This window comes from Anastrepha ludens, chromosome 4 (genome assembly GCF_028408465.1).
Source record: "Anastrepha ludens isolate Willacy chromosome 4, idAnaLude1.1, whole genome shotgun sequence".
NCBI lineage: Eukaryota > Metazoa > Arthropoda > Insecta > Diptera > Tephritidae > Anastrepha > Anastrepha ludens.
Genome location: NC_071500.1, coordinates 108314519 through 108327563, shown reverse-complemented (window position 1 = coordinate 108327563; position 13045 = coordinate 108314519). Strand labels below are relative to the sequence as shown.

The window sequence follows — 13045 nt, the reverse complement described above, 5'->3', positions numbered from 1 at the left end:
GTCATCGGTCCTTGATAGGTGTGCAAAATTTCAAGTCGATCAGATTTTTAGAAGCCAGTGAAAATTAAGCTCAAAGATTCCGTTACATACATACATACATACATACAACCCGACCTAATAAAAGTGTGTTAAAAACAAGATCGCAACAATGCGAAGCCAAAGCGACAAAAAGGCAAAGGGGCGAAGAAATGGCATTAATAGGAAGCAACACAACAGACATGGTGCCATGCATTTGTTAACAAAAATTCTAGAAATATGAATGAGTTGGAACTACATACATATGTAGGTGCACCTTTTATTCCTTTCTGCTATGCCCTTACAAGTTTCTCTCTCTTTTATATATACATATGTATATTATAGTCTCCCTTTATCGGTGTATGTATGCAAATACGACTTTGATATCACTTTGAAACACACCTTGGGGCACTCTGCCGCTTAATACGCCACTAAAATGTTCCCTGTGTGAGTTTGTGAAATAAATATTTACTCTTAGATTTGTATTTATGTACATACATATATATGCATGAAAAAGCTTGTGACGTCAAACGGATTTATTTCTATTTGTCTATAGAAAATTTTAGTCGAGAAGGAAATATGAAAAGTAATAATATTCAGAAAATATATAATAAATAAATACACACATTTATGCATATTTTTGTTTTTATTATTGCTTTGTTTTTAAAACTTGAAAGAAACTCTAAATACGATTCTAGCAATAGACACTATTTAATTGAACTCCAAATTATAACGAATTAACACGAATAATTTGTGTTATACCTGTATACAAAATAATTTGAGAAAATTTGTCTTTACACCATTATTTGAAAATTGTTAAAATGTGAAATCGAAAATAGCATTACAAAGGTCTATAACTATTAATAGTAATTATTTAAAAAACGGAAATACAAATCACGTTTGTTTTGTGCGTATTGATGTTTTCCACTAATGGGGGACCTACAGTTTTCTGCCGCCTCCGAACTGCAGATGGGTTTTTATGAAACATTTCATGGTATAAATACACTCGTAGGTTTGTTTTTTCTATCATTTGTCTTTCGTGCATGGGGTTTCGAGCCTGTGCACTTCCAAAATGTATATTTTTAAGATCAAAACTTATATACTAAGTTCAAAACCAATTGCTACTTCAAAACTATAAACAAGTTTTTATTGGGATTCGACGCCACGATATCAAAAATGAAGTGTGCTTTGATAATATTAAAGCTCCTGAGTATTTTAAAAGATTAGACTTTAAATATTACGCGAATTCATTTTATACTCTACAGGTGCGTTATATATATGTACATATATATGGTATGTATGTATGTAGATGTGCACACATAGAGGTGAAAACACGCAATTTGATGTCGACACTTTCCTACCTAATTGTTCAAGTTTGCATTTGTAAATAAAACCGTATGTTTATAAGGCAGCATTGATAAACGCAGTGGTGCGTCACGTTCTCCCACTCATCTACTCAACGTCAGCCATAAAATGCCTATGAACTAAGGAGCCTATCCATCCGGTTTACGTGGGGACGGTTATTGCCTTCTAGGAAATACATATGTACATTCAGTGGTGGCCTTATAATTAGAAACGATGTGCTAAGAAAAATAAAATCACTGTGCATATTTTTGGAAGACGTGCACTGTGAATTATGAGCACCGTTATTCTTAGAATAGGCGATGAACATTGTAGTTAGAAAAACACGTTGATATTTGATGGTTGATTCCAGAAAAAAATCACATTGTTTCTCTGATTGTGTTTCTTGGCTGGCCACAAAATTAGAAACGCGCAGTTTTTTCTTAAATTTTCTATATTTATCTTGGAGTTAGTGTTAAAGTAAGTATAACTGAAAAAATCCATAGATTAGCTTTTCTAATTTTAGTTCATCTCAATTGTTAGAATGGGTAAGAAAAAGTCATGCTCCCCGAAATTGAGGGAGCTAATTGTACAGTGTTACAAAAAGGAAAAAATTTCAATGTCGGCTATCGTACAAAGGTTTGGCTGCTCCAAAAAATTGGTATTCGGAGCAATTCGAATCGCACGAATCGAAATTCAATTTATTCCAAATTGATGGAAAAACATATGTGAGGCGTCCTCCAGGCAAAGCTTTGGACCCCAGGTATACTGTGAAAACAGTGAAACACGGTGGCGGATCTATTATGGTCTGGGGAGCATTTTCTTGGCGTGGCGTGGGCCCAATTGTGCGCATTGACGGAATCATGGACCAACATCAATATAAAAGCATTCTAGAAAATGTAATGGAACCATATTCCTTTGAGAACATGCCGGTTCACTACATTTTCCAGCATGAAAATGATCCAAAGCACACTTCACGGTTAGTAAAGCGTTGGCTTTTGGATCAAAATATTGATGTTTTGGACTGGCCACCGCAAAGTCCTGATCTCAACCCAATTGAGAACATATGGGCAATTGTGAAACGAGATCTCAAGGACAAAAGTCCGAGAAATAATAATGATTGTAGTAATGGTGAACATTTTTTATGTTAAACTGAAAGACTACTTGTTTTTGTATTATTTCTAATAAAAAAAAAATTATGTGGCGAAATAAATTTTAAAATTGTATTAGTATCTCGTTTCTAATTATAAGGCCACCACTGTATGTGTGTGCTATGTGAAATTGATTTTGTTATTATTGCTTATGCACGTTGATGGTGTTGTGTATTTTTAGTAACTTGAAGCAAAACAAAAAAATAAAGTCTAGTGAACAAATGCAAGAAATTGCGCAGAAGTGAAAGCATTGCTTCCTAATTGTTGCTGTTTCATCATGAAAACACAAAGTCAACGACGCTGTACTCCTGCTGCCAATATTTTGTTGCTGTGATTGTTTTAAGAGCAGCTAATATTTGGACGACCCAGGCGGCGACGAAAATGACAACAAAGCGCACATACAAAAATGACTACAGCAAAATTGCAATGACGCAACAGCAACATTTACTCAAAAGTATGAGTACAGTAGGAGTAAAAATACTGATTGGAAATTTCATAAAAAAATAACTAAAAAGATGTTCAAAATTAATGAAAATCTGATTTTGAAATTTTTGTGCAAATTTTAGGTGCCGAAAATATCTAATGACCGAATTATTTAAATCATAAAAATTACATAAAATATTATCACTTGTAAATAAGTAAATAAAATCTCTGACCTTTGAGGCGCCCTTCTAGAAAATACTTTATGGCAGCCCAGTAAGCATAGCTTGCTAAATATGCGTAACAAAGATCAAATTATTTCTTTACTTTATATAATTTGCAAATTTTGTTTTGCTTTTTAGATTCGTTATAACGACCAGACTGTGCCTACGTGCCGCACAAGCTGTAACGTCTAACGAGTGTGCCGAAAGCACGGAAATGGCGTCAAACAAACCCGCGAAAAAGCTGGTTGAAAGCAGCTGCAGTGATGGCCGGTTTACCAAACCCCAAATACTTCATGCATACAAAACTGAAATGACTAGCAAAACATAGAAACCAAATGTGAATACTTTCGTACGTATACGTATACATGTCCCCACACATTCATATAAATAATAACACCGAAATACTAAAGCAAGACAAGAAACAACCAAAATAAAACAAATTCGTACTTATGGCACTTTTACTTCCACTTTTAAAGCCGCTCAAAAAGCGCCTGCGCCAAATAAGGGTTCAAACGGTTCTCGAAAAAACATAAATGAAAAATACCTGAATATTTTTAGTTAGCAAGGAAAAAATTTAAAAAGGGACTCTGGACAAAAAAATGTATAAGCTATTCAAAGATACGGAAAAAATTTAAATTTAAAAATTAAATTTCACTGTTTCACGTAAAACAATCTGAAATCCAACATCTTTAAAGTTGAATGCACACTCTATTATAAAGTCCATTTCTGAAGCCCATCACACATTTTTCCGATATACGCTACCAATACCACCAAGAACTATCATTCCAGTGGAATTACCAAATAATTGTAATTATTTAATGTTGTCAGAAAATAATAATACTAAATTTAAAATTCAGAAAAAATTAATAACATGTACTTTACTCTATCTAAATTGTCAGAGCAAGTAATTTTCATTAAATAAACGCTCAAAAAGCCAAAGGTGTAAAAAGAGTAGAGGGTTAGTATATCAACACGACAAAGAGAACAAGAAATACCTACAAATAAGAGAAATCATACAAGCTGAAAGTTTGGTTACCAGTCAATAGCACCAAAGCGAAATAAATAACAAAACATAAAATCAAAAACAAAAAATACAGTCGGTTATTAAAAAAATGTGTATACACATACATATGTAAATAAAGAATACCCATGTTTCATGAAGAATACCAATAACAAAGCTGGCCACGAATAATACTCGCTGGTTTGGAGCCGATAAAAGGTAAACAACACAAACTACTAACAACAATGCATGGTATTGACGTCGATAGGTGTTGTTATGGGAAAAGTAGATACAATACGATGCTAGATAAAATGACGAGAAATATCATGAAAATGGCTGCTAAGAGGCTTCTTTACAGCAATTATTTAACGTGGTGAAATTCATGAAGTTACTTCACCAGTTTTACACCACCTATTATTGTGCAGACACAAGTCATATTTTAAGTACGAATACCTATCAATACATTTATTGAAAATTGTGAAACTACTCACCGCCAAGCAAATCTTCACCCATTTTTGGTGGTGTCGAGGTCATCTTGTTGGCTATGTGAATTTGCTTTTTGTAGTTGTTTAGATGTACTGCAGTTGGTTTAAATTTTCACTTCTTTACTTATTCGCGATATTTATGAATGTATCACCAATCGACGGACGGCCGGATGTGTGCGTAGTACAATTTCCTGATTCGTTAAATATTAGAATATTCGATATTGTATATTGTTATTTATGGGCTTGTTACTTTTCTACGGCAACTAATAGCAAGTAAAGAATGCTTATTATCATGCGATATGCGCAGATCCACTTTTGTACAAAAAACGGAATTGCAATTAGCAAAATAAAAATTGTAATGAGAAAGAAACGAAAATAATTACCTTATGGGTAAGGCGACTTATTCTAATTTTATATTAAACTGCGTGTGAAAAAATTCTCTGGATTTTCAAACAATTAACTTTTCCTATATGGTTAACTGCTTTTCAACTATCTACAATCGCATTTAATCGCCTGCCGTATTTTTTAATGTGAAAAACTTTGCTCTCCTTTACTTAGCAGGCGCTTGCGAGGAGCAATTATTTCACAAAAGTTATGCTTATATTGCAATTTTTCTATTTTGTATCGTAAATTCCCAATAATTTCCTTAATGCGTTTTAAACAAATGCGTTCAGTGCGAACTATAGTTTCACTGGACAAATAAAGATATTTTCACAAAATGTAACCGTTCGCGGTGAACGAATGACAACGAATGACACAAAGCAGCGATTTACGAAAAGAACGAGCAACATTTGGCGGAAATGCTGCCACTATAAAAAAGCAAACCCATTGGCGGAATACCGGAGGCACATAATTGGTTCTTGGGGGCACCACTACTCACGGCGTCACCTAATGAAATTGGTGCAAAAACAAAATTTACGCGTGTAAACAAAAATCATTATTCAATCAATAAAATAATAATAATCATGACTAAAAATGTAAAATTTTGGCTGAATTTTAAATTTGGTGGTATTACACTGGTGACGTAATAAGAGCAGTGCCAAAGCGCATTCATCAAAAGTGGTGGCACTACACCAACAAAAATGTTCTGAACATTTGATTGTCAAAGTAAAGTATTGAGAAACTAGAAACCAAATAATGAATTCGTCTTGTTTCATTATGAGCTGACAGCCACATGGACACGGCGAAAGAAAAAGAACAAATCAGCTGGTTTACCAACACCACCTTTAACAGGTTTGCCTTGAGCGGTACGAAAGATTTGACATTGCCTTTTTGGAAGTGTATGCCTCTTAGATTTTCTAGAAGGCAAAAATTAAATGGGGGTTTTCGGACGGCATCACCTTCCATATTCTGTTTACCGTATACAATAAATTCTTTGGTATAAGGGTAACGAAATTTCACTCGAAGAAAACAATATTACCATTGAGTGATTACGCTAAAACACAACTAATTTAATATAGGTATATGATGGCTTTTGGGTAATAAATGCGATAGTTTTAGACTATTACAAGAATGTTCACAAATAAATTTGGAAAATTTGGTTTAATTTTGAAATAGGGATCCAAAAATACAACCCTTTTTATTCTCTTTCTAATGACATTCGTAAATATACATACAGATCTACAAAACAGTGAATTGGCAGATGAAACAACGAGCAAAATAACAAACGTGCAGTTTTTTAATCCAGCGCAGCAATTTTATTCTGCCTATTTCACTACTTAAAAATGCTTAATGTGACAAATCTTTAGGAAAATCGCAGGTTATTACAAACTGAAGCCCGCCAATAGAAGCAGGATTTCGCGATTTAGAAGTTGTATAGCATTACGCAGCGTTGGAACGACGGTGAAAGATGAAAATCGCGGATGTGCTCCGCCGGTTGGATGCATATCCACGTACACTTGAGGATTTTAGCGTTCGCACCGTGAGTGGTGCGGCAGGTAATGAAAAATGACGCGTTGTAGATAATAATGATTACTAATTTGTATTTTAATACACATTGCAGTTACTTTAATCAGCACCACAATCATAGTTATACTGATTTTCCTTGAATGTGTTGCATATATGCGCCCGAATCTCAATGAAGAGCTGTTTGTAGACACTACACGCAATCACAAGCTGCGCATCAATTTGGATCTAACAATACACAATTTAGCGTGTAGTTGTAAGTAACGTTTGCTTTTTTTTAAATAATTATACTTGAGTTTTTTCTGTTTTGTCGCAGATGTGTCATTAGACGCAATGGACTCTTCAGGTGACCAACATCTGCGTGTTGATCATGATATATTCAAGCATCGTTTGGATTTACAGGGTAATCCCTTGAAAGAAACCGAGCCAATAAAAGAAATTGTTGCTGTATCGCCCTCAAACAAAAATGCCACTTGCGGTAGCTGCTATGGTGCTGAATATAATAGCACACAGTGCGTTCATAAGTATGTGCTTGAATTATTTATGTTATTCAGTTTTGTTTTTTTGATTGTAGGTGCTGCAACACCTGTGAAGAGGTTTTAGATGCTTATCGTCAACGCAAATGGAATGTGCAATTGGATAAAATCGAGCAATGTAAAGACCAATTCAAGCACAGTGATACAGATGCGTTTAAGGAGGGCTGTCGAGTGCAGGGGCATTTAGAAGTCAATAGGGTGTGAAAGCAAGAAAATAAAAACGGTTGATGTGCTCTCTAAAAATTAATCCATTTCAGATGGCCGGTAGTTTTCACATAGCGCCTGGCAACAGTTTCTCCATACGCAATTTTCATATACATGACTTCCAATTTACCGACGTGAAACTGGACCACACAATTAACCACTTGTCCTTTGGCGACAAAATTGAGTTCGCAAAGACACATCCGCTCGATGGACTGCACGTTAAGTCAGATAAATGTAAGTAAAAACAAGAAACTATACTTCAAAAAGTAGTTAGGTGGTGAAACAATCATAAACAAAATAAGATAGTGGGCGGTCTTTCTTTTTTTATAATTTGATTCGAAAAGTATTGTCCTTCGCGCGCTATTGAATTATTCTATCACTATACAAATACGTAATTTTTCAAAAATATTTATTATGGCGATATGCGCACACAATCCAATATACCTATGTTTATAGGGTAAAATTACGTTCATAAAATTATTAACTATAATATAGTATTAAGAAGAAAAAAAAATCCGAAAATATGTTGGCTTTGCCAAACCGCTTTTCCTTTTAGCAACGTATGCCTGTCCCGATAGCCATAAAAGTGCCAAATGTGCCTCCACCTTGTAACATCACTTTTCCCACATTGTTTATTAGCTCGCGGCCACGCAAACCGTATCTGTAAGAATATACAAATTAATCAATTTACTAAATTACATTAATGAAAGTGCCACATTTGAGACATCCATTATGTAATTAAAGTTGCATCAGCAGCTTTACATTCCGACACATTACTCACCGCAAAGCAGAAAAGCCGCCAAAGAGCGCTCCACTTGCCATGCCCACACAGAAACCAATCGTGAATCCTGTCTTCATTTTATCAAAACATGAAGGGCCTTGCGCTTGGCCATAAACTCCGCTAGGCAATGCTGGCATTATACTTTTGAGATAATGTGCTTGTTTTCAATATATAGTATTTACTATTTTTTCAATTCACAAACGCTTAATTTCACATATGCTACAGACTAAAAGTCCTTAACTTCCTTTAGTCGCAAGGATATCCTTTGGTTTCGATCGATTTTACTGTTTCTAGAATTTTTTCCCATGCGAATTACATGCGATTTCGCGTTTTGCCGTTTGGGTTTTTCTTAATGGAGTAAATGTCAAAATCGGTATTGTTAAAAGGCAGCGAATATGTTGAAAAGCAAATGCAATTGACAGACCTAACAGCGCCCTCTAGTAGTGAAACATAGCATTTTTAACGGAAAAAAATAAGCAGAGGAAGTTAATAATTTTGGTTATTCACGTTAAGTTGTGTTATTTATTTTCACTTTATGGTTTCATTGTAGCTGTGAAAAGTGAAATGTACAATTACTATTTAAAAATTGTGCCTACCATGTATGTGAAAGCCTACAGCCCGCCCATACACACCAATCAGTTTTCGGTGACGCGATACAAAAAAGACTTGTCCAACAAGGAGCGTGGTATGCCAGGTATATTCTTCAGTTATGAACTATCGCCACTGATGGTGAAGTACGAGGAGAAGCAAAGGTAGCACGCAAATTTTTGATTACTATTAATTTAAATTACATATGCTCCCTTTTATTACAGGTCCTTTGGTCACTTTGCAACAAATTGTTGTTCCATAATTGGTGGCGTTTTTACAGTTGCCGGAATCATTGCAGTCTTCCTGAATAATTCATTAGAAGCACTGCAACGAAAATTGGAAATAGGCAAACTGAGTTAACAATACACACTCCGCGCATATTATCTTTCAACAGTCATTTCAAATTAATTACAAGAATTCATCAGAGTGCAGATTATTGTTATTAAATACTTACAACTTGGCTTTTACATTTTTATATGTGTATACCCATGTATGTATGTTTGTAAATGTATGTATCTCATGTGCACATTCCGGTGCAAATTCTAACTGTAGAATCTCGCCATTGTAATAAGCATAGCTTTTATATAAATATTTAATTTTTTCTATGACAATTTCTATTTCAGATTTGATTTGTGCTTTTATTCTTTCAAGCTATTCCTTTTTGCTTATTTCTTGCTGAGTATATTACATATATGTATGTAATGAATGTATTAACTATTCGAAAGCTATACAGTTTATTTTAGCCAAAATTGCAATATATAATATTTAATAAAATAATTTTTCTTTTATTATTTTATGTGGTGCGCTTGCCTACTGAAATGAAACCAGACGTATTTGAAAAATATTTGGCATTTTTCTCAGTTTGCGATATCTCAGCTGCTTGGGGATTTACGATTTCCAGTCCCTGCAGTGGTGTGAAAGCAACGCTTGAAGCTGTACCGGAAATTTGTCGCTTTACAGTAGTGCTGCCACCATAGACCTGTTGCTTCTGCAGATTCTTTTGTAGCGTTTTGCTAATACGAACTTTAGTCTTCTCATCTACTTGTGGCAAACGTATGCGACCTGTGCCAGTTTTGCCAATGGTACCGCGAGAATAGCCCAGATCCTCCTGGTAGGCATCCTCTTCGATCTACAAAAAAACCGATTCATTTTAATTTTTAAGTTAATTTTAACCTAAAATCAATTTCTTACATCACCGAAGTTCATACGATTCGCTTGTTTTCGGAATTCTGTGAGCGCATAGCGCTCCTTCATTTTGCGCACGCGCTTGCCACCACGTTTTTTCTTGCTGCCCTCAATCGGCTTGGAAAGTGGCTTGATAAATTTGACTGGCGGTGGTTCTTGCAGTTTATCCAACTTTTTTTCAATATCCTCCTTAAACTTTAAGCCAACTTCGCCGTGTACACTTTCGTGGCAAGCATCAACGCGAGCAGCAAGTACTGCCTTGGCGGCAACTAAGCGCGCTGCTTTGCGACGCAAATCCTGTAAATTTAGAAAGACTTTAGCTGGCTAAGTGAATATCTAACACATTTCTACCCACCGGTGCTGTATCTTGCACAATCTGTGAGAAGTAAACATAGCCTGTATGGGGTAGCATTTGCGTTTTTGAGAAGCTGTAAATAATTTTTTATTAGCAATGACATAGGTATAATCACTAAAATGAAATGTATACCCTGCTAAAGTCTTCTTCTGAGATCCCAATACTTGCACATTACAAGCAGGCATTTTGGATAGCTTCGTTAATCCACCAGCTATGCCCAACAGCTTTGCAGCAGTCGATGCGCCTACAATCATCGACAAATTGGGTGCAATAAAGGTCATGCGACTTTCCACATATTCGTAAATTTGTAATTTGAAGTTATTTAAATCAATTGCCATTTCACAGGCCTCATCAATTTGTGCCTTTTCGAAAGGCGTAAGTACAGTACTGAAAGAAAAAGGGTAATTTATGCTGAATGTTTAACTTATATTTCGTTTTTGTTTCTTCTCTTACCCCTGAGTTGTCGAAGCTGTTACGGAAACAATCATAATTGTGGCTTGCGTTAGAATGGCTTGTAACTTCTCATTATTCTTTACTTGTTCGAGGTCATTGCCCAACTCTTTCACGGCGTACAAATATTCAATTTCACCAACAATTAAGGAATCCAGTTCGGGAAACCGTTTTTGATACTTTTCTTTTGTAAATTTATGAATAATTGCTAATATATCCAAAAAACAGTTATAACCTCATATCGATCGATATATATTTTGGTATGTAATACTTACAAATTTCATTATCAATATCTACCGCAATCGCATTGGCTTCGACAATAAGTTGATATTCTGGGTCCGATTCAACATTTCCTAGCATCTCTGCAGCGGTCCGGTGTCTGCTGCTGTACTGTTCGATTTGTTTTAGCACATACTGCAGGCGCTCGGAGTCTCGCAGTTTACAAAGATCTCGCACGGACTGCACTTGAACATCAACTTCCATAAGATTAGCCTGTTGTTTAAGCTTTTCTGTCATTTCTTGTGCCTTTGCTTCCTCCTCATCCTCGTCCAACTGCAAAAGAAGAAATCAGTTGTGCCATTGCAGCTTAACACATTTGGAACTATTGTACTCACATTTTGCAGCTCATCCAAGTCATTGTCATTGTCTTCCTCGAGATCAGCTAGTAGTTCATCGGCTAGAGACATTTTTGCAAGTTTCTATTTCAGAATTTTCAAGTATTAATAAAACTGAAATTTACGACGTCTAAAAAAGTATAAAATCGTTTACAATGCGTTGTTTGACAGCTACTAATCAATCAGCTGAGTAACAGCAGTGAAAAAGTGTAAATATAAACATAATATAACCGAGCTGCCAGCCACCTCTAATTTAATCGCGTGGAGAAATAAATAATTTATGAATAGCAAATTTACACACATTCATGATCATTTAGTTTAGTATAAATAAAGCATTATCGGATTTAGTACAATTCCGCATGAACAATTTTAGTCAAAGTATAAGGATTTATTTAATGAAACTTTCTGAAGATCTTAGGGAGTGGTTTCTGAATAGCCTTTATAACTCATAACATTCCGAAAAGGGAAACATTTAGTATAATGTAACATGCTTTCAAAAAAAGGTTGTAAGGGAAGGATAGAGGGGTGTATTGCCATCTTAAAACTGAAAACCGTACCCTCCGGAAGCTTATAGTTTTTAAGTAATTAATTGTTAAAGTTGTGCAATTTAGCGAAAAGTTGGTGCTACCAGACACCTGAAATAAGAACGAAGTTTGGATGCAGACATGTTCAGTTTGTAAATCTGCAATATTTTTTGCTTTAGTTTAGAATTGAGAAACATTTTCAAAAATATAAACATATAAAATTGAATTTTACAGGAGCGTCGACTAGAAGTGTTTTTGTAAATTTTTAGAATTTTTGCTTAGAACTTTTTTTCGCGTGGCCGGCCTTCTCCTAAAATTATCCATGTTACATTATAGCAAATCCCAGCCTCCTAAAACAATAGTTTTGCAGTTGTTTGACTTTAAAGTGCCTTTGAGAGCTTCACTATAGTTTGGCACATTATAACATATTTTTTTTTTAACTTAAATTCACAAAATATACAGTCACACGCGTGTTTTTATTTGTCTTTATATTTACTTTTATTCAAAATATTTCAAAGAAAATTCAATGCAAATGCACATTATTAATATCATCACTTTCCAATTTCCAGAATAACAATTAATTGGAATTGACAACAATATTGAATTACCGGTTGCCTGCACTTGAAAATAAAAATATGAGCAAAAATGTATTTCAAAAAGTATTTTAGTTCAGTGTTGATGACGGGGATGGGGATTATTGTGCCTCAATAATTTTAATTGAACTGGTAATCTTTTTAAAATGCCGCCGAAGGCCGCCCACGTGGAAAGGAGTTGCACGCAAAAATATTGTGGATAGCCTAGCCGGAGTTCTACGGAGTGCTGCCGAAGGTCGCCTGCGCGAAAAGGAGGCTTATGCCGAAACTCTACAAATTAACCAAAGCTCTGTAGTTAACGTCTCTGTAAAATTGTACCTGCACCAACTTTGCTCTTTTTTAGGTATCTGGCAGCACCCGCCTTTCGCTAAATTAAACAATTTTAACAATAAATTACTTGAAAACTGTAAGCACCCAGTGGCTTGCAGTTTTATGCTGGGGATACACTTCTCTATCCTCCTTTACATATTTTTTTCAAATTAATTAATTAATGTTTTTTTTACTGTTAATGCTCATTATATAAAAACCTTGTCATAGAATGATGTAATTCAGAGAAAAATATAGAGGGTTATCAGATTGGAGGTATTTTTTCCAATAGGGGGTTTTTGACAATGTAACAGTGAATGGCGAACGCTTTGATTCCAGCAAGACGGCGCTATTTGGCGTACCGCCCG

General features: G+C 35.1%; 4 protein-coding genes across 5 annotated transcripts in view; 1 reads left to right on the top strand and 3 right to left on the bottom strand.

Moving 5' to 3' along the window:
• Nucleotides 1–5406, bottom strand: part of LOC128860548 (BCL2/adenovirus E1B 19 kDa protein-interacting protein 3) — a 42549-nt gene extending 37143 nt beyond the window's left edge. Inside the window, exons 1-2 of one of the 2 annotated variants that reach the window (XM_054098138.1) lie at nt 5020–5406; nt 4643–4948 (exon numbers count right to left, since the gene is read on the bottom strand). In XM_054098138.1, coding sequence (XP_053954113.1) covers nt 4643–4685 — 43 coding nt within the window. In that variant the 5' untranslated portion in view covers nt 4686–4948; nt 5020–5406. The remainder of the gene's footprint in view (nt 1–4642; nt 4949–5019) is intronic. The other variant, XM_054098136.1, reaches the window with a different exon arrangement.
• An 854-nt stretch (nt 5407–6260) lies between these two features.
• On the top strand, nt 6261–9010 carry LOC128860546 (endoplasmic reticulum-Golgi intermediate compartment protein 3). Its single transcript, XM_054098134.1, has 7 exons — nt 6261–6573; nt 6639–6797; nt 6858–7053; nt 7116–7275; nt 7335–7515; nt 8613–8814; nt 8875–9010. Exons 1-7 carry the CDS (start codon nt 6486–6488, stop codon nt 9008–9010), a joined length of 1122 nt encoding a protein of 373 aa, XP_053954109.1. The 5' UTR covers nt 6261–6485.
• Nucleotides 7674–8425, bottom strand: LOC128860547 (reactive oxygen species modulator 1). Its single transcript, XM_054098135.1, has 2 exons — nt 8063–8425; nt 7674–7942 (listed from the first exon to the last, which is right to left on the bottom strand). Exons 1-2 carry the CDS (start codon nt 8197–8199, stop codon nt 7834–7836), a joined length of 246 nt encoding a protein of 81 aa, XP_053954110.1. The 5' UTR covers nt 8200–8425; the 3' UTR covers nt 7674–7833.
• A 357-nt stretch (nt 9011–9367) lies between the features above and the next one.
• LOC128860544 (U4/U6 small nuclear ribonucleoprotein Prp31) lies at nt 9368–11439 on the bottom strand. The gene is made up of 7 exons (XM_054098133.1): nt 11255–11439; nt 10916–11192; nt 10644–10848; nt 10323–10577; nt 10191–10263; nt 9842–10132; nt 9368–9779 (listed from the first exon to the last, which is right to left on the bottom strand). The coding sequence occupies exons 1-7, from the start codon at nt 11324–11326 to the stop codon at nt 9444–9446; spliced, it is 1509 nt and encodes a 502-aa protein (XP_053954108.1). The 5' UTR covers nt 11327–11439; the 3' UTR covers nt 9368–9443.
• Nucleotides 11440–13045: the final 1606 nt, after the last annotated feature.

Bases quoted from the DNA above. Each gene is read 5' to 3' on its own strand.
- LOC128860546 (XM_054098134.1), top strand. From the start codon at position 6,486: ATGAAAATCGCGGATGTGCTCCGCCGGTTGGATGCATATCCACGTACA. The intron at 6,574-6,638 runs GTAATGAAAAAT...TACACATTGCAG, and splicing joins CACCGTGAGTGGTGCGGCAG to TTACTTTAATCAGCACCACA. The intron at 6,798-6,857 runs GTAAGTAACGTT...GTTTTGTCGCAG, and splicing joins ACACAATTTAGCGTGTAGTT to ATGTGTCATTAGACGCAATG.
- LOC128860547 (XM_054098135.1), bottom strand. From the start codon at position 8,199: ATGCCAGCATTGCCTAGCGGAGTTTATGGCCAAGCGCAAGGCCCTTCA. The intron at 7,943-8,062 runs GTGAGTAATGTG...ATATTCTTACAG, and splicing joins GGCGGCTTTTCTGCTTTGCG to ATACGGTTTGCGTGGCCGCG.
- LOC128860544 (XM_054098133.1), bottom strand. From the start codon at position 11,326: ATGTCTCTAGCCGATGAACTACTAGCTGATCTCGAGGAAGACAATGAC. The intron at 11,193-11,254 runs GTGAGTACAATA...CTTCTTTTGCAG, and splicing joins ACTTGGATGAGCTGCAAAAT to TTGGACGAGGATGAGGAGGA. The intron at 10,578-10,643 runs GTAAGAGAAGAA...TTTTTCTTTCAG, and splicing joins ACAGCTTCGACAACTCAGGG to TACTGTACTTACGCCTTTCG.